The 26,619-nt window shown below is 35.6% G+C and overlaps 1 protein-coding gene across 4 annotated transcripts in view; it reads left to right on the top strand.

The window, feature by feature from the left end:
• LOC102021276 (disintegrin and metalloproteinase domain-containing protein 5-like) overlaps positions 1-18,187 on the top strand; it is a 119,635-nt gene extending 101,448 nt beyond the window's left edge. For all 4 annotated transcript variants that reach the window (XM_013507719.1, XM_005410549.2, XM_005410548.2 and 1 more), the window contains 3 exons: positions 3,217-3,376; positions 4,946-4,996; positions 18,022-18,187. In XM_013507719.1, the coding sequence (XP_013363173.1) occupies positions 3,217-3,376; positions 4,946-4,996; positions 18,022-18,142 (332 nt within the window). In that variant the 3' untranslated portion in view covers positions 18,143-18,187. The remainder of the gene's footprint in view (positions 1-3,216; positions 3,377-4,945; positions 4,997-18,021) is intronic.
• The last annotated feature ends 8,432 nt before the right edge of the window (positions 18,188-26,619 follow it).

Raw genomic sequence — 26,619 nt, 5'->3', positions numbered from 1 at the left:
TATACATTCTTCTCAGCTGCACATGGGATATTCTCTAAAATAGACCACATACTAGCCCATAGAACATGTTTAACTAAATGTAAAGGAATTTAAATTATCCCATGCATACTATCTGACCCTAATGCAATGAAATTGGAAGTAAATGACAAAAGGAAACACATAAACTCTGTAAACACATGGAAGTTAATAACAGCATCCTGAACAACCAATGTGTCACAAGTGAAATTAAAGAAAAAATTAAACAGTATCTGCAAACAAATGAAAATGTAAATACAACTTACCAGAATCTGTGGGATTCAGTGAAAGCAGTCCTCACAAGGAAGTTTATAGTGGTAAACTTACACATGAGGAAAACAGAATGAGAACAAATAAATACCCTAATGCTACACCACAAACTTTTAGAAAAAGGAGAACAAGTCAAGCCCAAAGCACAAAGAAGGGAGGAAATTACAAAGATCAGGGCAGAAATTAATGCAATTAAGACAAAGACAACACTACAAAGAATTAGTGAATCAAAGAGTTGGTTCTTTGAAAGAATAAATAAAATTGATAAGCCCCTAGCCAACCTTATCAAAAAAAGGAAAGCAAAAACTCAGATTCAGGCAATAAGGAATGAAAAGGGTGAAATCACTATGGATCCTACAGAAATTCAGAAGATCATCAATACCTACTTAGAAAATCGTAACTCCTATAAGATGGAAAATACAGAAGAGATGGACAGATTCCTGGATAAGTATGAATTACCAAAGTTAAATCAAGAAGAAATAAAAATCCTGAATAACTCAATATCAATTATTGAAATTAAAAATGTGATTAAAAACCTACCAACAAAGAAAAGCCCATATCCTGATGGATTCACAGCTAAATTCTACTAGAAATACAGAGAGGATTTAATGCCAATTCTTCTTAAACTCTTCAATGAAATTGAAAAGGAAACAATTCCCCTGTAACTCCTTTCTGGAGGCAAGTATTATACTGATACCAAAATGAGAGAAACACCCAACCAAGAAAGAGAACTACAGACCAATCTCACTAATGAACATAAATGCAAAGCTGCTCAGTGAAATATTAGTGAACAGAATGCAGCTAATCATCAAGAAGATTATACACCATGACCAAGTGGGATTCATCCCAGGGATGCAGGGATAGTTCAGGAAGAGACCCACAATAGCAAAAGCAATCCTGGGCAACAGAGACAAATCAGGTGGAATCACAATCCCTGACTTGAAATTATACTACAAGCCCACTGTGATAAAATCAGCACAGTATTGGCAAAAAGACAGACCTGAGGATCAATCAAACAGACTGGAAATTGCAGCCACAACCACAAACACACTCAGCCAACTTATTTTTGACAAAGGGGCAAAAGAAGTTCACTGGAAGAAAGATAGCCTGTTTAATAAATGGTGCTCAAGGTCGTGAGTTTGATTCCTGGTACCGGAAGAAAAACAAAAACAAACAAACAAAAAATGGTGCTGAAAAAACTGGCTCACCACATGTTGAAGACTGGATCTACACCCATGTTTATCCCCATGCCCTAAAGTCAAATCAAAGTGGGTCAAAGATTTAAATATTAAAACAGAAACACTAAATCTACTGGAAAAGAAATTAGGTAAAAATCTTGAAGACATAGGGGTAGACAAAAAGTTCATGAACAGAAACCAAACTGCACAGGAAATACTTCAAAGAATCAACAAGTGGGATCTCATATTATTGAACGTTTTTGCACATCTAGAGAAATCACCAACAGAATAAAAAGAAAACCCACAAATTGGGAAAAAGTTTTGGCTAACTCTCCCTCAGACAAAGGACTTTTATCTAGAACATATAAAGAACTTAAAAATATCAGCCCCCCCCCCAATTTAAAGACCAATAGAAAAATGGGCATCTGAGATGAATACACACTTCTCAGATGAAGAAATACAAATGGCAAATAAATACATGAAAAATTGTCAAACATCATTAGTCATTTGAGAAATGCAAATTAAAACAACATTGAGATTCCACCTTACCCCAGTAAGAATGGCTAGCATTAAGAAATCAACCAACAACAAATGCTGGTGAGGCTGTAGAGAAATAAGAACCCTTCTCCAGTGCTGGTGGGAATGCAGACTGGTGCAACCATTGTGGAAATCAGTTTGGAGATTGCTCAGTAAATTAGGACTAGAAATTCCATTCAACCCAGCTATTTCCCTTTTGAGTATTTTTCCAGGATAATTACAAACATTACACCACAGTGACATATGTGCAGCCATGTTCATAGCTGCTCAGTTTGTAGTAGCTAAATAGTGGAAGCCACCCAAATTCCCATCAGATGAGGAATAGATAAAAAGGTGTGGTATTTTTACATAATGCAATATTACTCAGCTATAAAGAAAGATAAACTTGAGGCTTTCATAGGTAAATGGATGCCACTAAAGTCCATACTCTTAAGTGAAATAACTCATACCCACATGTATTAATACTATATTGTCTCACTAGTGTAGGAATCTAAAAGAGTAAATAAAATTTGAAAAGTATAATAGATATTGTGAAAGGGAAAGAAACAGTTCAAAGGGAGGGAAAACTGAGATGAAGGAAAAGATAGAAGGGAAAAATACACACACACACACACACACACACACACACACACACAAGATAACTGAGATAGTTGTACTACTGACTTCTATTGCTTTATTGAAAGGAACAGTTAATGTTTAATTGTTTGATGAATCTTAAATGCCTATTTGTTTAACTGAGCAACCAATTTGAAGATAATAACATGTAATACAATATCTATTGTTAATTTTCTAGGACCTTGTCTGAAAGTCTGTATTGCTTCTATTGTTTGGGTGTTGTTTTGTTTATGTCTGTTTGTTTGTTAATGTGTTTTCATTCTTTACCTTTAAAAACTAAAAAAAAATATATAAATAAAAAAATCCTGCCTTTACCTATTATCCAGTTCAAATATACTTCCACAGGATGGGTGGACAAGCTGGAAAAAGATTAAATAAATGTTTGCAAATATTATACAGTATAAAGAGTTAAAAATATCAGTAAAACATGCATAATAACATATTTATATACATTAGGTGTTTTTTATTGTTCTCATTATATAGTCATCACATATGAGATCTTTAATGTTTGGGAATAATGTTGGTAATGCTATCCTTTTCACCTTTTCATTTGGATAATGAAGTCTGTAAAATAATTTAAAATCAATATTTTCTATTACAGAAAAAAGTGACTTGAGGGCAGAATATGCTGCTCCCTTAAAACACAACATTCAACTCATTTTCTACATTAGTATACCTGTGTTAATTATTGCTGCTGCTATTTTAATAAAGCAAAATAAATTAAGAGAGCTGTACTGCAGAGGGGAAAAAGAACATGAGAGGTATGTGTGTGTGTGTATATATATATATATATATATGTGTGTGTGTGTATGTGTGTGTGTGCATTTACTCATTAATATTGAATGTCAGAAAACAATATGCATGTTTTATTAGGAATATCTAAGACTATAGGTAAGGCAAGTCACAGAGATATGTTTCAAGCTGCTTTGATGCTCACTGTTTTCCAGTCTTACTTATCAGTAAAACCGCTCAGTTTACCACCATTTTCACTTTCAGTTTTACTGTAGGAGGAAATCTGTCTGCTAAGGAGGTTTATTTAGCCCTTTAAATCACTGAGCCTGTCAAAGTAGCCGTGTTGTCCATGGACTTTATAATAGGTGACACTATAAATCAAGGGAATTTAAAAAACATAAATGTACTAAATACACATTCTCAGGTCAGTGGGAAATATTTTTATTTAAATATGTGTCTCAGTTAAAGACAATATCTTTGGACCTCCTTCCATACTATTTACTGTTCTAAATATCAGAGTTGTTCATTCAGAAAGTAATGAGCTAGAACTTGCATGTATAGGTACTAGTATCAGGTTAAGAGACAGGCAGCATTATACATTAGTAAGAAAATTAAATATTTTTAAAAGATCATTTACCTAATTTTCAATATTTTGCCATGGAAGTATTTATTTCTAGTTTTATCTTGCAGAAATTAATAAAAGAGAAAATATGAGTATGTTTTATAATAGGAGGAAATATTTAGAAAATTTGATTGAAGCTTTTTTCTAAAGAATAACTATGAAATTATATAACAAATAAAGTAAAATAAGTAAGGTAGATGAAACCTAGAAATAAAGATGCTTATAACTTGGGGTCCAAGATAGTGTTTAGCTGGTAGAAATGCACAATGTCTTTTCTTCTCTGTTAAACACAGTGCTCAGATTGAAAGTGAGCTCACAGAAATAATTAAGTTCATAATGTGGTTGTAAAATTCTTAAAATAATACTGTTTAACATTTATTGCATGATTGCTGCCGGCTTCCTAAATTTAAAAACTTTTATTTTTCGAGACAAGATCTCTATATGCAGTTCAAGTTGGCCTTGAATTCACTATGTAGCCCAGGCTAGCCTCAAACTCATGCCAATCCTCCTGCCTCAGTCTCTCAAGTCCTGGGATTACAGGTGGGCACCATCATGCCTGGCAGCTAATTAATCTTTAACTAAGTTTAAATAATGTTTTAATCGAACATAAATACATAAAAATGAACATATTTATGGAATAGAATGTAAGATTTTTACGGATTTTTATTGAATGTAGCTATTGTTTTGACTTAACTTGACCTGACTTAGATATATCATAGAATAAGGGGGCCTATAAATAGGTGTGTTTATATCATAAATACTGAATGAGTATAAAATGAGGGTAAGACGAATAAATAAAATAGGATAGTCTTGACACATGTTCTAATATTGAAATAGTAATTATTTTGTTTTGATGTATTTTGAAAGAAGAGATTTAAGGGATGCTGTTAGCTTAAAGAAAAGCTTTCAAATAGCCCTTTAACTTTAGAGAGTTTAGATCTCCTGAACCTTAAAACTAATTTTATCCATCTTATAGCTCCATGTCAGAAGACAGAAGCATGAATGTCACATTATCTTCCACTGAAAGGTAAATGTAGAATATAAAAATGTAAAAGAATTTTGTGCCAGGGATATAGCTCAGGGACAAAAGCGCCTGCCTGGCAAGCGCAGTTTGATCCCTGGTACCAAAAAAAAAAAAAGAAAAAAAAGTAAAAGAATTTTGTACTACCATCCTATTATTATGAGTATATAAATTGTGTCCTTTATATCTCTGCTTTCTAGAACAAAACTACATTTTAATCTTAAAATTTTAATCACAAGGAGATGCATACTATGGAACAGACAACAGTGAGAAGTGTATTTATTTTTCTTTGTTCATTTTAAAGAGAATTTAAATTTATTTTTTTCTTTGCTCATTTTAAAGAGAATAAAAAGTAAGAAAAAACATTTAAAATGATACAGAATTTCAAAACAAGATGATAGGAAATCAACAATGGTTGTTATATTGCATATTGTTATCTTCAAAGTAGTTGTACAGATTACCAGATATAACCATGTAAAATTGGTCAAAAAAATTAAATATTAACTGCTCCTTTTGATAAACCAATAGAAATTAGTATAATTATCTTAACTATCTTGTGTGTGCGTATGTATGTATGTACATATGAATGTATGTATGTATGTATGAAGGGAATATATATTTCCCTTCTTTATTTTTTCCTTTCTCTAGCAGTTTCTTTCCCTGTCACAACATCTATCATATCTTTCAGATTTTATTTACGTTTTCTGCTTTTTACACTAGGGGTACAATATGATGTTTACACATGTGGGTCTGATGTACTTCACTTATGAGTATAGTCTCTAGTTGTATCCATCTACCTATAAAAGCCTGTAGTTTATCTTTCTTTATAGCTGAGTAATACTCCACCATATAAAAATGTCACAATTTTTTTATTTTAAAGAGAAAGAAAACCAAAAACAAAATAACCACAAGAAGACAAAAACAAAACAACACAAAAACTGAAAACAATACAGAAATTCAAAACAAAATGATAGGCTATTAACAATGGTTGTTATATTACATACTGTTATCTTCAACTAAATTGTTCAGATTACTAGATGTAAGAATGCAAGATTGATTAAACAATTAAACATTAACTGTTCTTTTAATAAACAAAGAGAAATTAGTAGTATCATTATCCTAGCTATCTTTTAAATACATAATATATATATTTCCCTTCCTTCTTTTCTCCTTTCCCCATTCCAGTTGTTTTTTCCTTTTCTAAAAAAGATAAACATAATAATGAAACTGGGTTTCAAAACAGGTTATTAGGACAGTTACAATAGTTGATACATTGTGTATTGTCCTCTTCCTAGTAGTTATTCAGAGTAGAAGACATATGCATGCTATCTTGTTTATACAATATTAACACAAGGATTTCTTTTCAATGAACAAAGAGAAACTAGCTGCAAAGCAATGTGAACTGTCTTGTATGTACATGTATTTTTTCCCTTTTCATTTCCTTTTTCCTTATCCAAGTTTGTCCTTTCTTTTGAACACTTTCTTCCCAATTCACAATATCTACTGTACATTTAAGATCTTATTCACTTGTTCATTTTTTCACACTAGTGAGACAATACAATGCTTACACATATGGTCTAATTTATTTCACTTATGAGTATGGTCTCTAGTTGCATCCATTTATCTATAAATATCTCTGGTTTACCTTTCTTTATGGTTGAGTAGTACTCCACTGTATAAAAAAACGCACATCTTTTTTATCCATTCTTTGGTTGATGGGCATCTGGGTTGTTTCCAAGATTTAACTGTATTACAAATTGTGCTACTATAACATTGGTACACATGTGTCTTGGTTACTTGTCTCTCATTGCTGAGACAAAAATACCCAATACCCAAATTAAGGAAGGAAAGATTTGTTTAGTTCACAGTTTGTGGAGGTTTTAGTCCATACTTGACTGACTCTGAGGCAGAGTGGCACATGGCAGAGGGCAAGTGTTTATGGTGGCAGAACACAGCAAAAACAACAAGAGCAAAAGGGAGGAATGGCACAGAGCAAGCCTCTTTCCCTTCCATATATTGTAAGTAGGCTACCACTACCCAGGGGGTGGCACTTACATAATCTCCATTCCCTCCTCTTGCACAGGCTCAGTATGAATACAAAGTAAGCAACCTGGCTTCCTGCTGAATCACATAGTTAACCTTCTAAATTTCTCACACTGAAACAATGAACAACATCCTAGAGCAGGAAGGGCATGTCTTTTTCACCCCAGGATGTAGAACTGCTGAATTATTTAGCCAAACCTATAGACTCCCCAAGTTGACACAATGTATCAACCATAACAACATGTATCACTGTGGTATGATGATTTGAATTCTTCGGGGAAGATACCCAGAAAGGGAAGAGCTGTGTCAAATGGGATATCCAATCCCAGTTTTTTGAGGAATCTCCACACTGATTTCCACAGTGAGTGTACCAGTCTACACTCCCACCAACAGTGGAGAAGGACTCCTTTTTCTCCACAGTCCCCGCAGCATTTGTTATCAGTTGGTTTATTGATGATAGCCATTCTTTCTGTGGTAAGACTGAATTTCTTTAATTTGCATCTCTCGAATGACCAGTGTTGTTGAACATTTTTTCATGTATTTATTTACCATTTGTGTTTCTTCATCTGAAAAGTGCTTATTCATTTCTGATGCCCACTTTTGGATTGTGACTGAATTTGGGGGTCTGAATTTTTAAAATTCTCTGTATGTTCTGGATATACATCCTTTGCCTCTGGGACAACTGGCTACAATTTTTTCCCACTCTGTGGGTTGTCTTTTCACTTTGTTGGTGATTTCGTTTGCTGTGCAAAAGTTTTTTAGTAAGGAGAAATCCTATTTGTTGATTGTTTCTACTATTTCCCTTGCAGTCTGGGTTTTGCTCGTGATATCTCTGCCTACACCTATGTTTCTTAGACTTCTACCTACTTGCTCTTCTAGTAGATTTAGTGTTACTATTTTAATATTTAGATCCCTGATCCATTTTGATTTTAGTTAGTGACTGGTGATAGCTGTGGGTCTAGCTTTAGCCTTCAGCATGTGCAAAGCCAGTTTTCCTATCACCATTTATTAAAGAGATGATCTTTCATCCAGTGTACATGCTTGATTACTTTGTCAAAGACAAAATGGCTGAGTATGTTTGGGGGTGCATCTGCATCTTATATTCTGTTGCACTGATTCTCAGGCCTGTTTTTTTCCAATACCAAGATGATTTTATCACAGTAGCTTAATAGTGTAATTTCAGGTTTGGGATTGTAATGCCCCTGCTTTGCCTTTGTTGTCCAGAATTGCTTTTTCTATTCTAGGTTTTTTCTGGTTCCAAATGAATTTCAGAAATATTTTGTCTAGGTCTGTGAGGTGTATTTCATTGGGACTGCATTAAACTGTGTAGGAGTTTTGGGAGTATGGCCATTTTCACTATATTGGTTCCTCTGACCCCAGATCAAGGAATACCTTTCCATTTTTTGATATTCTCTTCAATCTCCTTTTTTTTAGAGTAGTGTAATTTTCACTGTATAGGTCTTTTACATCCTTTGTTCAGTTGATACCTAGATATTTCATTTTTTTGGGGGGAAGAGTTTTGGTTGTGTATAGGAATGCTATAGACTTTTGAATGTTAACGTTGCATCCCACTACACTACTGAATCTGGATATTAACTCTAAAAGTCTTTGGTGGGGTTTTTGGGATCTTCTATGTAGAGTATCATGTCAATTTCAAATAATGATAATTTAATTTCTTCCTTTCCTATCCTTATTCCTTTTATTTCTCTCTCTTGTCTAATTGCTCTGGCTAATGTTTCCAGAACTATTCTGAATAGTAGTGGAGATAATAGACATCCTTGTCTTGTTCCTGATCTTAGAGTGAAAGCTTTCAGGTTTTGACCATTTAGTATGATATTAGCAGATGGCTTGTCATAGATCACTTTTATAAGATTGAGGTAAAGACCATCTATTTCAATTTTCTGTAGGGTCTTTATCATGAGCAAGTGTTGGACTTTGTCAAAAGCTTTTTCTGCATCTATTGAGATGATCATGTGGTTTTTGCCTTTGGATTTGTTAATATGGTGTATTACATTTATTCATTTTCATATGTCAAACCATCCCTGCATCCTTGCTATGAATCCTATTTGGTCATGATGTGTAATCTTCATGATGGTTTGCTGCAATCTGTTTGCCATTATGTTATTAAGAACTTTCGCATCTTGGTTCATTAGGGAGATTGGCCTGTAGTTTTCTTTCTTGGTTTGTTTTTTTCTGGTTTTGGAATCGGTAATACTTGCTTCTGGGGATGACTTTGGAAGTAGTGTGCCCCTTTTAATTTCTTTAAAGAGTTTCAGCATTAGTAGCAGTAGTTTGTCTCTAAACTTTTTGTAGAATTCCACAGTGAATCCATCAGGATGTGGGCTTTTCTTTGTGGTAAATTTTTAATTACATTTTCAATTCATTGGCTGTTATCAGGCTATTTGGAATTTTTATATCTTCTTGACTTAGTTTTGGTAGTTCACTTGTGTTTAGGAACCTGTCCATTGCCTCTGTGTTTTCCAACTTTTTAAAATATAGGTTTTTATAATAGGTGTTGATGATCTCCTGGATTTCTGTGGGATCTGTTGTTATTTCCCCTTGTCATTCTTAATTGCTTGAATTTGTGTTTTTCTTTTCCTTTTTTGATGAGGTCGACTAATGTTCTATCAATTTTATTTATTTTTTCAAATAACCAACTTTTTGACTCATTGACTCTTTGTATGACTTTCTTAGTCTCTATTGCATTAATTTGTGCTCTTATCTTGATAACTTCTTCCCTCCTGTGGGCTTTGGGCTTGATTTGTTCTTCTTTTTCTAGAAGTTTGAGGTTCAACATTAGGTTGTTTATTGAAGCTTGTTCTGCTTTCCTGATGTGTGAGTTCATTGCTATAAAATTTCTTTGTAGGACTGCTTTCATTACATCCCATAAGTTTTGTCATGTTGTATTAGTATTGTCATTTAACTGTATATAGTGTTTAATTTCATCTTTAATTTCCTCTATGACCCATTCATTGTTCAGAAAGATGTTATTTAATTTCCATGTGTTAATGTAGTTTTTGACATTTACTTTGTTGTTGATTTCTGTTTTCATTACACTATATTCAGAGAAAATGCATGGGATGATTTCAGTTTCTCTCCATTTACTTAATCATGTTTTGTCATTTAATATATGATCTATTTTGTAATACATCCCATGTGCAGCTGAGAAGAATGTGTGTTTTCTTGTTTTGGGGTGGAGTGCAGTGGACATCTACCAAGTTCATCTTTTCATAGGTTTGGTGTAATTCTAACATTTTTTCATTGATTTTTTCTGTCTAGTTCATCTATCCATTTGTGAGAGTGGGGTATTAAAATGCCCCACTATAATCATGTCAGTGCTTACTTGGTTTTTCATGTCACTTAATATTTGTTTTATGTAGTTGGGCAAACCTGTGTTTGGTGCATAAATATTTAGATTATTATCTCTGCTTCTTGGAATTTTCCCTTAACTAATATGTAGTGACCTTCTTCATCTCTTTTGATCAGTTTTGGCTTAAAGTTTGCACTATCTACAGATAAAATAGCTACCCCTGTTTTTTATGGGTTCCTGTGGTGTGGAGAATTGTTTTCTCTCCTTGACTTTTAGTCTATGGATTTCTTTTTGGTTAAATGTGTTTCTTGGATGCAGCATATTGTTAGATCTTGCTTCTTAATCCATTCTGCCAGTCTGTTTCTTTTGATTGGTGAGTTGAAAGCATTTACGTTGATAATTATAACGAATATATATTGGCTTTTCTTTTCTATGTTGTTTGTTTTCTGCCCTTCTGCCCTGTTTTCCCTGCCTAATCGCTTCCTTCTATTGGTGTTCCTGCATATGTGGTCTTCTTTTTTGCTTTCTAATATTTCTTTTCAAGGATTCTCTAGAGCTGGTTTAATGGTCATAAATTTCTTCAGTTGCCCCTTGTCATGGAAGTATCTTATTTCCCTGTCAATTTTGAAGGATAATTTTGCTGGATACATCAGTCTGGGTTGAAGATTATTTTCCCTTAGGGTGTGGAATACTTTATTCCAAGCTCTCCTTGACCTGAAAGTTTGTGTTGAGAAGTCTGCTGTGATTCTGATGGACTTTCCTTTATAGGTGACATGTTTCTTTTCTATAACTATTTTTAATACTTTGTTTTTGTGCTGAATTTCTGGAATCTTGATTATTATATGCCTTGGTGTGGATTTATTTTGCTCATGGCTATTTGGAGTTTTGCATGCTTCATTTATTTGTATGTCAAATTCTTTATCCATGTTTGGGAAGTTTTCTGTCATTATTTCTGTGAGGAGATTTTTAATGGCTTTTGTGCTAACTTTCTCACTGATTCCAATCATTCTTATGTTGTTCTTTGCTTCATCCTGTAGCTGTTAGACTGATTTTTCATGGTCTCTTGTGACTTTTAAGGTATCGTTCTTTTCCTAGTTGCTAGTTTCAATCCTGTCTTCTAGGTCTGATATTCTATCTTCCCCTGCATTCAACCTGCTGCATATACTTCCAGTGGAGTTTCTAATCTCCTGCATTTCTGTTTTGATATGCTTCATTGGTTCCATTTCCTGTTTGTGATTTTCATTCATCATTTCCATCATTTTCCTGAGCTCCTGTATTTGTTTGTCTGTGTCTGTTTTAACGTCTTTCATTCTGACAGTGATTTCTTTTGCATCTTAGAGATTATTTTTCCTATGCCCCCTTCCATTTGTTTTTTCAATTCTGCTACTATCATTTTAGAAAGTTTCATTTGTTGGCTTCTGATTTCCTCTATGTATTTGTGCTCTGCACTTGTCCTTGGTGGGCTGGATGTTTGGGATTACATTTTGCCTCTTCATCTTGTCATTTTCTATGTTCTACTTTATTTGTTTTCAGTGTTGGTGCTTTTAGCTTTCTAATATTAGATATTCTTAATCACTGATGTTGAGCTTTCACTAGGAGGTGTCTTTTCCTCTGGATGTGTCCTCATGCCAGCACCACAGTCCTGGGGTCTCTTCCTACTGGCACTGTAACTCTCCTCCCACTGCCACTGCTGATCTGGAACAATGGAAGATGTGCAAGATGCAGGCTTATTCTCTTTCCTCTGGCACTGCCTTTAATGTTTCTGCCAGAAGCACTACTCCAGACAGTGGAGTGTGTTCAGGGTGTGGAGTTATTCTCCTCCTACTGGCATCTCCTCAAACTGGCACTGTAGACTTGGGGCACTGAAGGACATGTGGGGTGAGAATCACTTTCTTTCTACCGACACTGTAGGCTCGGGACAATAACCACACATCTTTTTTATTCATTTCTCAGGTGATATACATTTCAGTGTTTCCAAGATTTAGCTGTGACAAATTGTGCTGCTATAAACATGGGTGCACATATATTGCTGTGGTATGATGTTTTCAATTCTTCTGGGAAAATACCCAGAAGGGGAATAGCAGGGTGGAATGGGAATTTCAATCCTAGTTTTTTGAGGAAATTCCACACCGATTTCCATAGTGGTTTTACAAGTCTACACTGCCAACAGTGGAGAAGGGTTCTTTTTCCCCACAGCCTCATCAGCTTTTGTTATTGGTTGCTTTCATGATGATAACCATTCTATCTGGGATAAAATGGAATCTCATGGTTGTTTTAATTTGCATTTCTCAAATGATCAGTGATGTTGAACATTTTTTCATGTATTTATTTGCCATTTGTATTTCTTCATCTGAGAAGTATGTATTCATCTCAGATGCTCATTTCTCTTTGGGTCTTTGCATTTTGGGGGCCTGATTTTTTTTATTCTTTATATGTTCTAGGTAGAACTCCTTTGTCTGAAGGACAGTTGGCTAAAATTTTTTCCCAATATATGGATTTTTTTTTTTACTCTGTCAGTGATTTATTTTGACATGAAAAAAACTTTTCAATAAGATGAAATCTTCATTGTTGATTCTTTGAAGTATTTTCTGTGCAGTTTGGTTTTTGTTCAAGGACTGTCTGCCTCCCCTTATGTCTTCAAGATTTCTATCTACTTTCTCTTCCAGTAGATTTTATATTTCTGTTTTAATATTTAGGTATTTGATGCATTTTGACTTCAGTTTAGTACATGGTGATAGACATCAGTCTAGTTTTAGTCTTTGGCATCTGGACAGCCAGTTTTCCTAGCACCATTTATTGAAGAAGCTATCTTTCTTCCGGTGAACATGTTTGGCCCCTTTGTCAAAAATAAAGTGATTGAGTATGTTTGTAGTTGTTTATGCATCTTCTAACTTTTTCCATTGATCCTCTGGTCTGATTTTTGCCAGTACCATGCTGATTTTATCACAGTAGTGTTATAGTATAATTTCAAGTCAGGGATTGTGATGCCTCCCGCTTTGCATTTGTTGCCCAGGACTGCCTTTGCTATTCTAGGTCTCTTGTGGTTCCAGATGAATTTTAAGAATGTTTTCTCTAAGTCTGTGAGGTATGCTAATTTTATTTTGATTGGGATTGTATTGAATCTGTGTAACAGTTTTGGGAGTATGGCCATTTTCACAATGTTGGTTCTTCCTATCCATAAACAAGGAATATCTTTCCATTTTCTGAAATCCTCTTTGATCTCTTCTTTCAGTAGATAAATCTGTTGGTTTGTTTACTTTTTTGGTACTGGGAATCAAATTCAGGACCTTGAGCTTGCCAGGCAGTTGCTATGCCTCTGAGCTATACCCTGGCCAGATCTCTTTTTTAAGAGAACCATAATTTTCACTGTATAGATCATTTACTTCCCTCAGATTGATTCCTAAGTTTTTCACTGTTTTGGATGCTATTGTGAAAGGTATGGTTTCTCTAATTTCTCTCTCAGTGTATTTATTGTTAACGTACAGCAATACTATTGATAGTTGAGTGCTGACTGTATGTCTAGCCATGCTACTGAATTTGGTTATTTAATCTAGAAATCTTTTGGTGGAGCTTTTGTGATCTTCAATATAGAGTATCATGTCATCTGTGAATAATGATAATTTCACTTCCTTTCATGTCCATAGTCCTTTTATATCTCTCTCTTATTTAATTGCTCTGGCTAATTTTTCTAGAACTACATTCAATGGGAGTGGTGACAGTAAACATCCTTGTCTTGTTCCTGGTTTTAAAGTGAAGGCTTTCATTTTATTCCATTTAGTATGATGTTGGCTGTTGGTTTGTCCTAGATGGCTTTTATAAGATTGAGTTAAAGAGCATCTGTGTTGATTTTCTGTAGGGTTTTAACCATGACTGAGTGTTGAACTTTGCCAAACATTTTTCTGCATCTATTGAGATGATCATGTGCTTATTGTCTTTAGCTGTCTTGATATGATGTGCTTCATTTATTGATTTGTGTATTTTCAACCATGCCTGCATTTCTGAGGTGAATCCCACTTGGTCACGATGTATAATCTTCTTGATGATTTGCTGCATTCTGATTGCTAGAATTTTATTGAGGATTTTTGCATCTATGTTCATTAGGGAGATTGGCCTGTAGTTCTCTTTTTTGGTTGGGCCTTTCTCTGGTTTTAGTATCTCATAGAGGCACTGTTGCAGAAAAACTAATATCAAACCAAGTGGAAGACTTTGTATTGAGGAGTTAGAAGGCAACATTTATTACTCTAGTAGGCTGATGGCAATCAGTCCTAAATCATTAGCCATGAGTCAGCTTAGAGTTCAGTTTAAACACAGCTTGCAAGCAGGAAGGACAAGAATAAACTGATGGCAGTTTATTACATGATTGGTTATATATATTGAATCGTATGTTGTCAAGCAAATATATTTACTTAGAAGGAATTGTTTATCATAAGGTAGGAACACTTTGGGAAAGAAGGGAGAGGGTGTGAACACAGCAAGTAGAGTTAAATGGGTCTTTGGCTGGTCAGTTTGTCCCAGACATGAAGCCCTTGAAGCAAGTTGGAAACAATATATATTTTTCTAACTAAGGAAAGACACAAGCTAGACAGTCAAGTTGGCCCAGTGCACTATCAAAGAGAAGCAGCTGGATGCACATAGTCAAGGCAGACTGAATGTAGCAGGCTACCTCCATGACAAGAGCAGGAATATAGTCATAGGCCATTAATTGGTTTTTAACTTTTGCTGTAAAATATGTAAAAATTTGCTATTTTATAACTGCCCTTACAGCACAGTATTGTGTGAAGTGCCTACGATCATGGCAACTCCTCTGGGATGGTTTCTGGATGGCAGGGAGCTATGTTTATTGAGATAAGTCTTCTCTTCTGTAATTCTGGTACACAGAGGCAGTAGGTATCATGTGAGCTTGGGTGCTAAGGGGCTAATTTTAGGAGTGACACATAGGACCTGTGTTGGTTAAGATACCTGGGGACACATCTGCTTCATAGAGCTTGTGCTCTGAGTAGCCAGAAACACATCACAGCAGCAGCTGGTATGAGGGAGATGAATGCATCCTAGCAATTTGTTTCCAGGGGATAGGAAGCTGCACCATCTCAGCTGAGCAGTGATCTATTACTCATGACGTCATGATGAAAGAGCTTCAGGGATGATGGAGTGCACTAGCCACTGGCCCTAGAGCAGGATTTACTGAGGTAATGGTTCTAGTTTTCAGACTGTGCAGTATGGTAGCAGTCTGGACCACTGAAAGCAGGGTACAACTTGGGCTTTTTCTCTAGAGTAGTACTCTTGTGTGTATTCAAGATAGCTACCCAAACTCGCTTGAGACCTATGAGAACTGCAAGGTTCTTCAGGAGTGGAGATGCAGGTATGCACTGAAGTACTGAGGGTTGCTGAGGGCACCTGACTATCTTTGGCACACAGAAGAAGTCCCTCCTAGGTCCCAGCTGATCCCAATGGGGATGGAATGGTGAATCTAGATGTTTTCTTCCCCTTTCCAAGCTCTCATGCTGACCTTGTGCTCTGTAAGGTTTCTGCTAACTTGTTTTTGTTTGAGGGAGAGGGATGAGCATTAGGAGACTCTAGTTGATTGACTAGTAAGTGTCTGTGAAACCTAGTAAGGAACAACAAAATTTTTAAAATTAAATTCTGAAAAGAAAAAGAGAGTATCTGTATGAACAATGCCTATAAAAGATTCTACAGCTCAATAGTGAAGTGGAAAATGCAAACTAAAAGCTCTATGAGCTAGCTATTATAAAAAACTCATACTGTCACTTGGTGAGAACATGGAGCAAATGGAACTTATGCATATCCTTGAGGTTGTCTAGATTTGCAAAATATATTTGGAAAACTTCTATAATCTAACCCCCTAGATTCCATTTGTTGGTGTGTACCATTAGTAATGTGCACACATGTGTACCAGTAGATACTCACAAGAATGTTCACAGAAAAATTAATTGTAAGAACAAAATATTGGAAACAACCCAACTATAAGTCTTACTTTTTTCCCAACATTAATCATGTATATCCAGTATGTAGATTTCTAAATATCTAATGTAAACTCAGGAATTTTTTTGGATAAATAGGTGGGAGAATTAGGAAAAAATTCTTAAAGTCACATGCAAGAGCAATGTGTGATATTGAGGCAAACCTTACTATTAAGTAATATGAATTAACATATATACCTTTTTATTTTCAAGACACAATTTTTATGATTTTAAGGTACTATAAAATATATACCAAAATATAGAAGAAGCCTTAGTAGATACATGAATTAAGGTGAAAATTCTCATATTCATAAAACAAAAAGTTTCCAGTAATAATATCTCTGTACATCTTCTTAGATATTTTTCTACTCAAAACATTAACAATACTCAGGTTTTTTTTCAATAGTATTACAACTTTTATATATTGAAATATAGGCTTTGATCATCATTTTGTGACATTTAATTTTAAATAAAAATAATTGTTATAAATTTTTTTGTTATTACAAACATCCTATAATAAACACTAATGTACACACATCTTGGAACAATTGTACAGTTAGAGCCTCAAAGCAGAAAATTCTGGAAAAGAATTGATCAAATCATGTATATCTTTCTTCTTTATTTCTATCTATTGCCAAAATACTAGTTCTTTTGCATGAAGCTGTAACTTCAGAAATTATTTGTTTTAAGTCAGTCAGACATGTGAGTGGTATACTTTCTAAGCTCTAGCATATCTAAAATTTTCCTTTCTTTCACTATTCTATTGAATTTTGTTTGTAATTTTCCACTGTGTCATTTAGTAATAAACTATTTCTGTACTAAGTATGAGAATAGAAATAGAACACAATATGGTCATATGGAATTAAGAACTTTTCAGACATTGTTAGCATAAAAGATGCTTGATACATTTAAACTTTTCTCATCTCCTCCACCAATTTTTGTAACTTAAATTGATATTTTAGACCTAGCTTTCAGTTAATAAATTTGCAGTTTTTATATATTGGTTTATTATTTTGGTTTAAAATAAATATATTTGTCATTTTCAGCTTTCTACTTAATAATTAACAATTTTGATTACATTTTTTATATTTGCTTCGTTTTCCATAATTTTAAAGGATGTTTTAATTTTTAATGGTGTTAAGATCCTTGTCCTGGAAGAGAATTTGGAATGCATAAATCTTGTCTCTTTCATCATTCTCCTTTCATACCCATTTAAAAATATGGGTCTGAAAAAACTGAAATAATAATCATTGCTAATACTGGTACACCCAGGATAATCATTATATAAAGTTCTCAGTATATGGTTACATGTACATAGGTGTGTGTGCATTTGTATGTTGGAGTTGGAGTTTTTATCTAATTTAAAATATATCTATAGTTAGAATCACCATTACTTTTTACTTTTTATTCTAAATCAAAATGATTCTGAAGTGGAGTTTCTAAGGCACTTACATTATTTATTGACCTGAATATATTCTCAACATGGACAAATAGTAATTTAGGAAGCTTCTTGTATTAAAAACTGAAGAGTATATGAAGTTGAAATAACAAGTGTTATTCTTGGTTTTTTTCTGGAATTAGTTTTCTTTTGTAATTTTGCCCTTCAATCACCCTTGTTTTTAATTACTTGAGTTTTAAAATATGTTATTTATAAAAAGGTTGAGCAACACTGGGATTTTATGTTTTGGTTTTTCCTACAGCAAGTCTCCAGCAAACAAGGAATCTAATGCTGAGGCAAAAGATGTACAAAAACCTTCTGAAGTGGCCTACCTCAAGAAGGAAACAAACAATTTCTCCACCACATCTGTCACCTCACACTGAGGTGTTCCAACTATGTAATAATAAATCATCTGTGATTGAATCTCCTGACTGGTGTCTGATATCTTCCATGTATTCAATTCCAGTTTCTACCTTATCTATCATAACATATGTTCAGAAAAGGCTCAGAAACAGGTGAATACAGATTAAGACCCTTATTCAGTGAAAGCAACAAGTTCTGCCAGTTCTGGCTCACAACTCAGGCCATGGAGCATTCTTTGACCTTTTCCTTCTGCACTGTAGATTGACCCAAATCTCCTTCCCTCAGTCTGACCTCCCTACTTTCTTGAAGAATTTGTAGGCTCCACCTAGTCTGCCACTTGTCCCAGTGACGTTTACAAAGATAGGAACTGGATCTAAGCCCTTATAGGTCCTGTTTCACCACTTGGAAAGTCCCATATCTGCTTTTGTGCATTGGTATAACTGTTTACCAAAAGTAGATTTGTCATGAAGGTAAGAAGTAAAAGCTCCAGGGGCACCTATTGCTACAACCTTTTTCAAAGTCATGGATCTAAGCTTGTATTCTTAGTGTTGATCATATTTTACATGGTTCAGGCCACCCTCAACATGAGTGCACCTATGTTGTTTCCTGATTTCCTTGGTAGGGGAACCATGGAGCTAGTTCACATCAGCTCACCAGGGCAGATCATTAAATTTTTAGAACTAGCGCAAATCAGGAATTAGGCAGCTTTTATTAAAACATTATTTCCATTTAAATTTATTAAAAACTAATACTTATTACATTTCTTTGTGGTTGTTGTATCTGTACGGTGAAATTCCTATGCAGCATTATAGTGTGTGCTTCCCATCTCCTCCAGCTCTCTTTCTAAAAGCATCAAAGAGTAGCTTAAAACTGACCTTCACTGAAGATGATAAACCTATAAATCAGGGTTCCTGTCCTCTAGAGGGCCAACTACGTAATCTTTACCAGCATGCCGTGCCCTTTAGGTATCCCTGGTTATTTTTCTCAGTAGTTTGTTGGAGGTACTTTTTCTTCATAAAAATGGTACTAATCTATCCTCAACTCTTCCTGGATCAAGATATCCAGTTGCTTGGGTCACTAGTAAATATGACATGATTTGGGTAAATTTCGAGTGCCATATTTGTAGGAAGTAAAAATGTATTTCATACCTGCTCTGTTATGGAAGGTAGAGAAATTGTTTATACCATCTAAAATGATTAAAGTTACCAAGTCACACTGTAAGGATTTTGCTTTTAGAGCTGTTCAAATATGGATGAGCTGGAAGGTCTGAGGAAAGGAGCATCATGATAGACAAAAATCTCCCAGTTGCTGTGATTAACTAACAAATTTTGTAAGAACTAAGGTGAGCAAACTAATCAAGTGGCTCTGGGACAAGGTGAGTTTGGAACTTATGTAGGAGCATTTCTACTTTCACTGTGACCTACTCATAAATGGTAAAAAGTAGAGAGTGAAGAAGGATTTACAAACATGGAGTAGAAATGTTTTGCAGAAAAATCCTTTTGCTTTTAGGGTTGAAAATGGAGGCGAATGCTATTAGTATGAAGGTGCTGTGAACATTAAATATTTTGCTTCCTGAAAGCTTACTTTATTGCCTATAATTCCACACACATTGGGTCAAAGGCCTGTAAAGATTTGGAAATCCTGTAGTTGCATAATACTTTGAGAGCTTATTTTAAATAGTGAAAATGAAGCTTTTCAATTTTTAAACAGTAAAATGTGTGTTGTTATGCAGATACAAGTTGCCATGGGATATTTATTTTATAGTAAGTATACATTCTCAAAAATCAAAATGTAATATTGCAGACAGAATCTGATTCTTGACCTTTTTTTGAAATTGCTCTGATGAAACCATCACTTAACCTCAATATGGAATATGAGGATTTTTGTTCTGGAAACAGAAAGCTAATGCAATAGTCAAACTAAATATCAATCAAAATATATTAAATATTTGTATCAAATGGTCAACATGTGGAAAAACATCAGTCTAGGTGATATGTCTACCTCAAGAAAGAAATATGTCAAAGACATTTATTAATTTAAAATGTAAAGAAGGAGAATACACCTTAGTAATATGTGGATATGTTAGTAGTATGTGGATTACTCTAAGTTCTTATTCTCTCGCTTTTCTTAGTTGATATTTGGTTATTCCACTGCTTAGGAGAAGGCCTTTCAGATAGTAGACACAGTAATAAATATTTGTTGACTGAAATTATATAGCCATACCTAGAAATATTTGACACAGACAAGTTTTAGGGTTTGTTCCAAGAAGAAAATCTGACTCCCATGATACAACTGTTCTGTAAATTTCTACTAATTATTTAACTAAGGCATAGTAAAGCTACTCTCACTAAGGCATTGTCATATGAATCTTACACATTTTACATTTATTTTTAGTATTTAAATGTCTAAGATATTAAGTATATGAGTATTATTTTGGTTTTTCGTTGGTCATTCATATTCCATAAATTTTTGGTTTACACATATGGGAGTTGTATTCTCCCTCTTCACATTTTAAATCAATAAATGTCTTTGATATATTTCTTTCTTGAGATAAACGTATGGCTTAGATTGAGGTTGTCCCACCTGTTGACCATTTAATGCAAATATTTAATATATATTGATTGATATTTAGTTTGACTATTGCATTAACTTTCTGTTTCCAGTACAAAAATACCAGACATGCACAGTTTAAAGGAGAAAAGATTCATTTGGGCTCATGCTTTCAGAGTTTTCAGTCTGTTGTCAGTTGATTTCAAGGCAGAAGCAGTATGGCAGAGGAAAGCTGCTTATCTCATAGCAGAGAAAGCAGAGAGTGGGTTTAAGAGTGACAGACAAGGAGGCAGAGACAAAACTTTCCATGCCATGTTATACTCTCAGTGGCCTACTTCCTCCAACCAGTCTCCACTTTCTAATAGCACATTCAGCCATAAATTCATCAAGGAGTTAATCTTATTAGGTTAGTACCCTACAGTCTAATCATCTTCCACAAGCCCGTCTGAGCACATGAGTCTTTTGGGGACATTTTTTATCTAAATGATAACTTTTTTTCTTTTTTTTTTGGTACCAGGAATTGAACTTAGGACCTTGTGCTTGCCAGGCAGGCACTTGTGCCACTGAGCTAAATCCCCAGCCCAATGATACTGTTTTGCCATTGGCCCCCAAAAATTCATGTCAGTATATTTATGAAAATGTATTTACCTCATCTCTAAGAGTTGCCACGGTTTCAAAAGTTCCAGCATTTCTCAAATCTAAGGTCAAAATCCAGAATCTTTCCTGAAGCTCAAGCAACACTTAGCAGTGAATGCCTATGAGTTATACACTCCTAAGATACAATGGTACAGGATAAACATTCCCATCCAAAAGAGGAGAAGCAGAGGGACTAAAAAGGAACATAAACAAAGAAAGACTGTTATGGTTTAGGTTTAAATGATCCGTGAAAGACTCATGTGCTCAGAGGTGGGGTATTGGGAAGGTGACTAGATTATGAGGCACTATAAGTTCAGAACTTGTGAGGGTCAGAGCTGAATGTGCTGTTAGGATGTGGGCCTGATCAAAAGAGGGAGGTCTCTGGGTCCATCACCTGGAAAAGTGTATTGTATCCAGCTCCTCCTTTCTCCCTCTGCTTCCCAGCCATGATAGGTTGAACAGCTTTTCCTTCACCACGCCCTTCCACTGTGGCACTTCCTCCATGGACCCAGCAGACCATGGACTGAAACCAAGAGTCAAAGTAAACCTCTCCTCCTTTAAGTTGTGGGTGTTGAATATTGTGTGCAGTGACAGAAAAGTGACTAAGACAAAAACCAAAACCCACCATGGCAAACGTTATATCCCATAGCTCTATGATCAGCTCTGGGGTGTATGGTGGTGAGATGTGAGTTCCAAATGTCTTGGGCAACCCAACCATGTCCTTGATGGTTGCAGATCACATGGCCTCTCTCCTGCACCAGCTCTGCTCACTGCCTGAAGACATTCCACATTTCACCTTGTTGGCTTCTCCAAATTTCTTGGGTCTCCACTGAATATGTGGGATCACTCTCAGAGCCTCACTTTTCCATGGGCTAGTGGTAGAGAGTGGAACTCTGTAATATATTGCCTAGCCTTCATCTGAAATCTGGGTGAAATCCTCCATGATCTCATAACTCTTGCATTCTTCATGCTTGCAAAACTATCATCACACAGATAATGCTAAAGTCTGCCACAAGCTGGAGCAGTAGCCATGCCTACTTGGACCATGGCTGCAGTGGCCTTGGAGAACCAGGGAAACATTACCTTGCATAGCCCTGAACTCTAGTACACCACTTACATAATAATTATGCTTTATTATAATAATTAATTGTTATATTATTTTTATAATATTTATTTTTCTCATTTTAGTGTAATTGTGAATATGTGCTGTGAAGTATTGAGTTAGTAGTAGTGGGTAGATACAGCACACCACTTGTATAATTCCTAATTTGATAGAGCTACTTTTGAGTTTCACAGTAGATACCCTTAGAATAGAATAAAATGCTTGTTTGCCATGGAAAGCATGTTAACTCTACATCAGAACTATCACTAGGAATTAGTTATCTCATAAGAACTGCAAGGAGTCTCCACCCTCCATGCACCCAGTGCAGACAGAAGACCCAGACTCAGAAGGCCCACAAAATGATAACACAGGGTTTCATGTTTGGGCCCTCCCTGCACATGCCCTGCACTACGTGAGGTACTAGAGCAGGCAGAGCATGAACTGCTAGCACCGTGGTTTGAGTCTGGGCTTTACTTGCACCCTGACCTCCCAGAGGTCACAGAGACAGGTAGTCTGTGATCACCGCCAGTGCAGCCCACATCTGACTCCTTTATGTACCCTGAGCTGACTGGAGACACAGAATCAGGTGGTCCGTGACCCACTGACATCATGGTTCTCAGCTGAACACCCAGAGAACTAGGATTTCCCATCTACTTCCTGGGGACAGAGCACATGACCTGTGACCCCGCCACCATTACAGTCTGAGTCTCTGCCCTCTATGCACCTGGTATGACAGGGGATCCAGACTCAGAAGGTCCACAAACTGCTAACACAGGGGTTTGTGTTTGGGCCCTCCCTGTGCATGCCCTGCACCACCTGAGGTACTAGAGTAGACAGTCCACAAACTTCTAGCACCATAGTTCTAGCCTGGGCTTTACTTGTGCCCTGACCTCCTGGTAGTCACAGTCAGAGGTGGTCCATGATCACCACCAGTGAAGACCACATCTGGTTCATGTGCATGCCCTGAGCTGCCTGGAGACACATAATCAAGTGGGCCACAAACAGTTGACCCTGCAATTCATGTCTGGGTTCTGCCTGTGCTCTAGACTGCCTGGGAATACAGGACCACTGATCCATGATTGCGCCACCAGTGCAGCTTGCTTTTGGGTCATACGTGTGCCCTGAGCTGCAAGGGGACACTGGTTCAGATGGTCTGCCATCTGGTGACATCGCAGTTTGCATCTGAGACCTGGGAGAACTAGGTACACTTCACCATCTGTCAGAAGAACCCAGACTAAGCAGTGCATCTCAGCAGACACTGAAGAGCAAGTCTGACCACCAAGAAAACTAGGGACACTAACAACCTCTGCTGAGCTGCCAAAGAAGAGGGAGACTGAACCTTCTGCTTCCAGCATCAAACATGACAAGACAAAGGACTAAAATGCAATCTCAGAACTCCACCAACTCAGAAAAAGTCCAGGAGACATTGACATAGGAGAACTTGGTCAACACACACTTAAAATTGCTGAAATGATTACAGTGGAAGTAAGAAACAACTTCATCAGGCCATAAAAGAGACCAGATCAGGAATAATCTCTCAGGCAAAAAATGAAATGACAATAATTATGAATGAATTGCTCAGCACATATAGAGAAGAAATATATAAAAAAATAGATGAACATAAACAATGGATGGAAATGTTACATGAACAATGTAAGAATGAACTAGGATGCATGAAACAGTATCAAAGACACATCCAGGAAATCAAAACTTCCATTGAAAGCTGGCAAAACCAGTTGAATGAAGCTGAAGATAGAATTTCAGATCTCGAATACAGCTAGTGATTGTGAAAGAAAGGCCCTCTTAAAATCAAAAAGGATCCAGGAAAAAAATCAATTCAACAGCTGCAAGATGAGGCAGACAGGAATAATGTCAGACTAATAGGAGGCAATGAAACAGCAGGAGGCAACACAAAAGATATAAAAAGAATATTTGTAGAAATAATAGCAGAAAATTTCCCAAACATAGAAGCAGAATCTGATATATAGGTAAAGGAGGCATGTTGAACTCCAACTGCTCATAACCAAAATAAAACTACACTCCAACATATAATAATCAAGATCCCAGATCTCCAGCAAATGAACAGACTAGTAAAAGCTGCTAGAGTAGGGGCTGGGGGTTTAGCTCAGCAGCACAGTGCCTGCCTGGCAAGTGCGAGGTCATGAGTTCGATTCCCAGTACTGGGAAAAAAAAAAGCTGCTAGAGTAAAGAAACAGATCATCTATAAAGGAAAGCCCATCAGAATCATGGCAGACTTCTCAACAGAAACCCTCCAATTGAGAAGAGCTTGGAGCAAAGTATTACAAGTCCTGAGACAAAACAGCTTCCAACCAAGACTGATGTATCCTGCTAAACTATCCTTCAAATTCAAGGGAGAAGTAAAATATTTCCACAACAAAGAACAACTGAAGAACTTCATGAGTGCCAAACCATCCTTACAAAGAGTATGAAAAGATAGTCTAGACAGAGAAAAACATGACCGCAATTTCAAGAACAACAATAGAAAGGAACCCACAGGCAGAGCAAGCAATTAAACAGGTAGAAAAAGTAGGAAACCAATAGCAAGTAAATACCATGACAATGATAAGCCAACACATATCAGTTATAACTATAAATGTAAATTGCCTCAATTCATGAGTCAAAAGAAACACACTGCCAGAGTGAATTAAGCAACAAAATCCAGTGATATGCTGTATATAGGAAACACATTGTACTCAAAAGGAAATCTATAGACTGAACGTCGAAGGATGGAAAACAATTCTCCATGCAACAGGAACCCACAAAAAAGCAGGGGTAGCTATTCTGTTTGCAGACAATGTAAATTTCAAACTGAGAACAATCAAAAGAAGGTCACTACATATTTGTTAGGGGAAAACTGCAAGAGAAAGAGATTACAATCATAAACATGTATGCACCAAATATTAGAGTACCAAATGATATAAGAAAAATCTAACAGACATGGAAACCAAAATAATTAATAACATCATTGTAGTAGGGGAACTCAATACCCCTTTGACACAAAGAGATAGATCAAGTGGAGAAAAAGTCAGCAAAAAAAATAACAGATCTAAACTAAACCTGTGAATGAATGGACTTAGTAGATGTATACAGAGTCTTCCTCGCCACCACATCAGAATACATATTTTTCTCAGCTGCACATGAGACTTTCTCTAAAATATACCACATTTTGGGCCACAGAGCATATCTAACTAAATGCAAAAGAGTTGAAATTATCCCATGCATATTATCTGACCACACTGCAATGAAATTGGAAATTAATGACAAAAAGAACTCCAAAAACTCCATAAACACATGGAAATTAAACAACAACCTCCTGAACAACCAATGGATCACAGAAGAAATTAAAGAAAAAATTTTAAAATACCTACAAATAAATGGAAATGAAGATACAACTTACCAGAATCTGTGGGATGCAATGAAAGCAGTCCTCAGAGGTAAATTTATAGTGATAAACTCACACATGAGGAAAATACAGCAAGAACAAATAAATAGCCTAATGCTGCACCTCAAAGTTTTAGAAAAAGAAGAACAAGTCAAGCCCAAAGGCCAAAGAAGGGAGGAGATTAAAAGGATCAAAGCAGAAATTAATGCAATTCAGATAAAGGAAACCCTACAAAAAATAAACAAATGAAAGAGTTGGTTCTTTGAAAGAATAAATGAAACTGATAAACCCCCCAAGCAAACTTAATGAAAAAAGAAATGAAAAGACTCACATCCAGTCAATAAGGAATGAAAAGAATGAAATCACTGCAGATCCTACTGAAATTCAAAAGATCATGATTACCTACTTAGCAAATCTTTACTCTGATAAAATACAAAACCGAGAAGAAATGGACAGATTCCTAGATATGTACGAATTACCAAAGTTGAATCAAGAAGATATAAAAATCCTGAACAACACAATATCAACTAATAAGACTGAAAATGTGATTTAAAAATTACCGACAAAAAAAAGCCAAGGCCATGATAGATTCACAGCAAAATTTTACAAGAAATTCAGAGAAGATTTAATACCAACACTCCTCAAACTCTTCAATGAAATTGAAATTGAAAAGTAAGCAATTCTCCCTAACTCATTTCTGGAGACAAGTGCTATACTGATACCAAAACCAGAGAAAGACCCAACTAAGAAAGAGAACTATAGACCAATCTCCCTAATGTATATAGATGCAAAGATACCCAATAAAA

The sequence above is a fragment of the Chinchilla lanigera genome, unplaced genomic scaffold (genome assembly GCF_000276665.1).
Source record: "Chinchilla lanigera isolate Chin_1 unplaced genomic scaffold, ChiLan1.0 scaffold00135, whole genome shotgun sequence".
Taxonomy (NCBI): Eukaryota; Metazoa; Chordata; class Mammalia; order Rodentia; family Chinchillidae; genus Chinchilla; species Chinchilla lanigera.
Note: the sequence above shows the minus strand (reverse complement) of the source record. Positions and strands in the feature narration are given on the sequence as shown.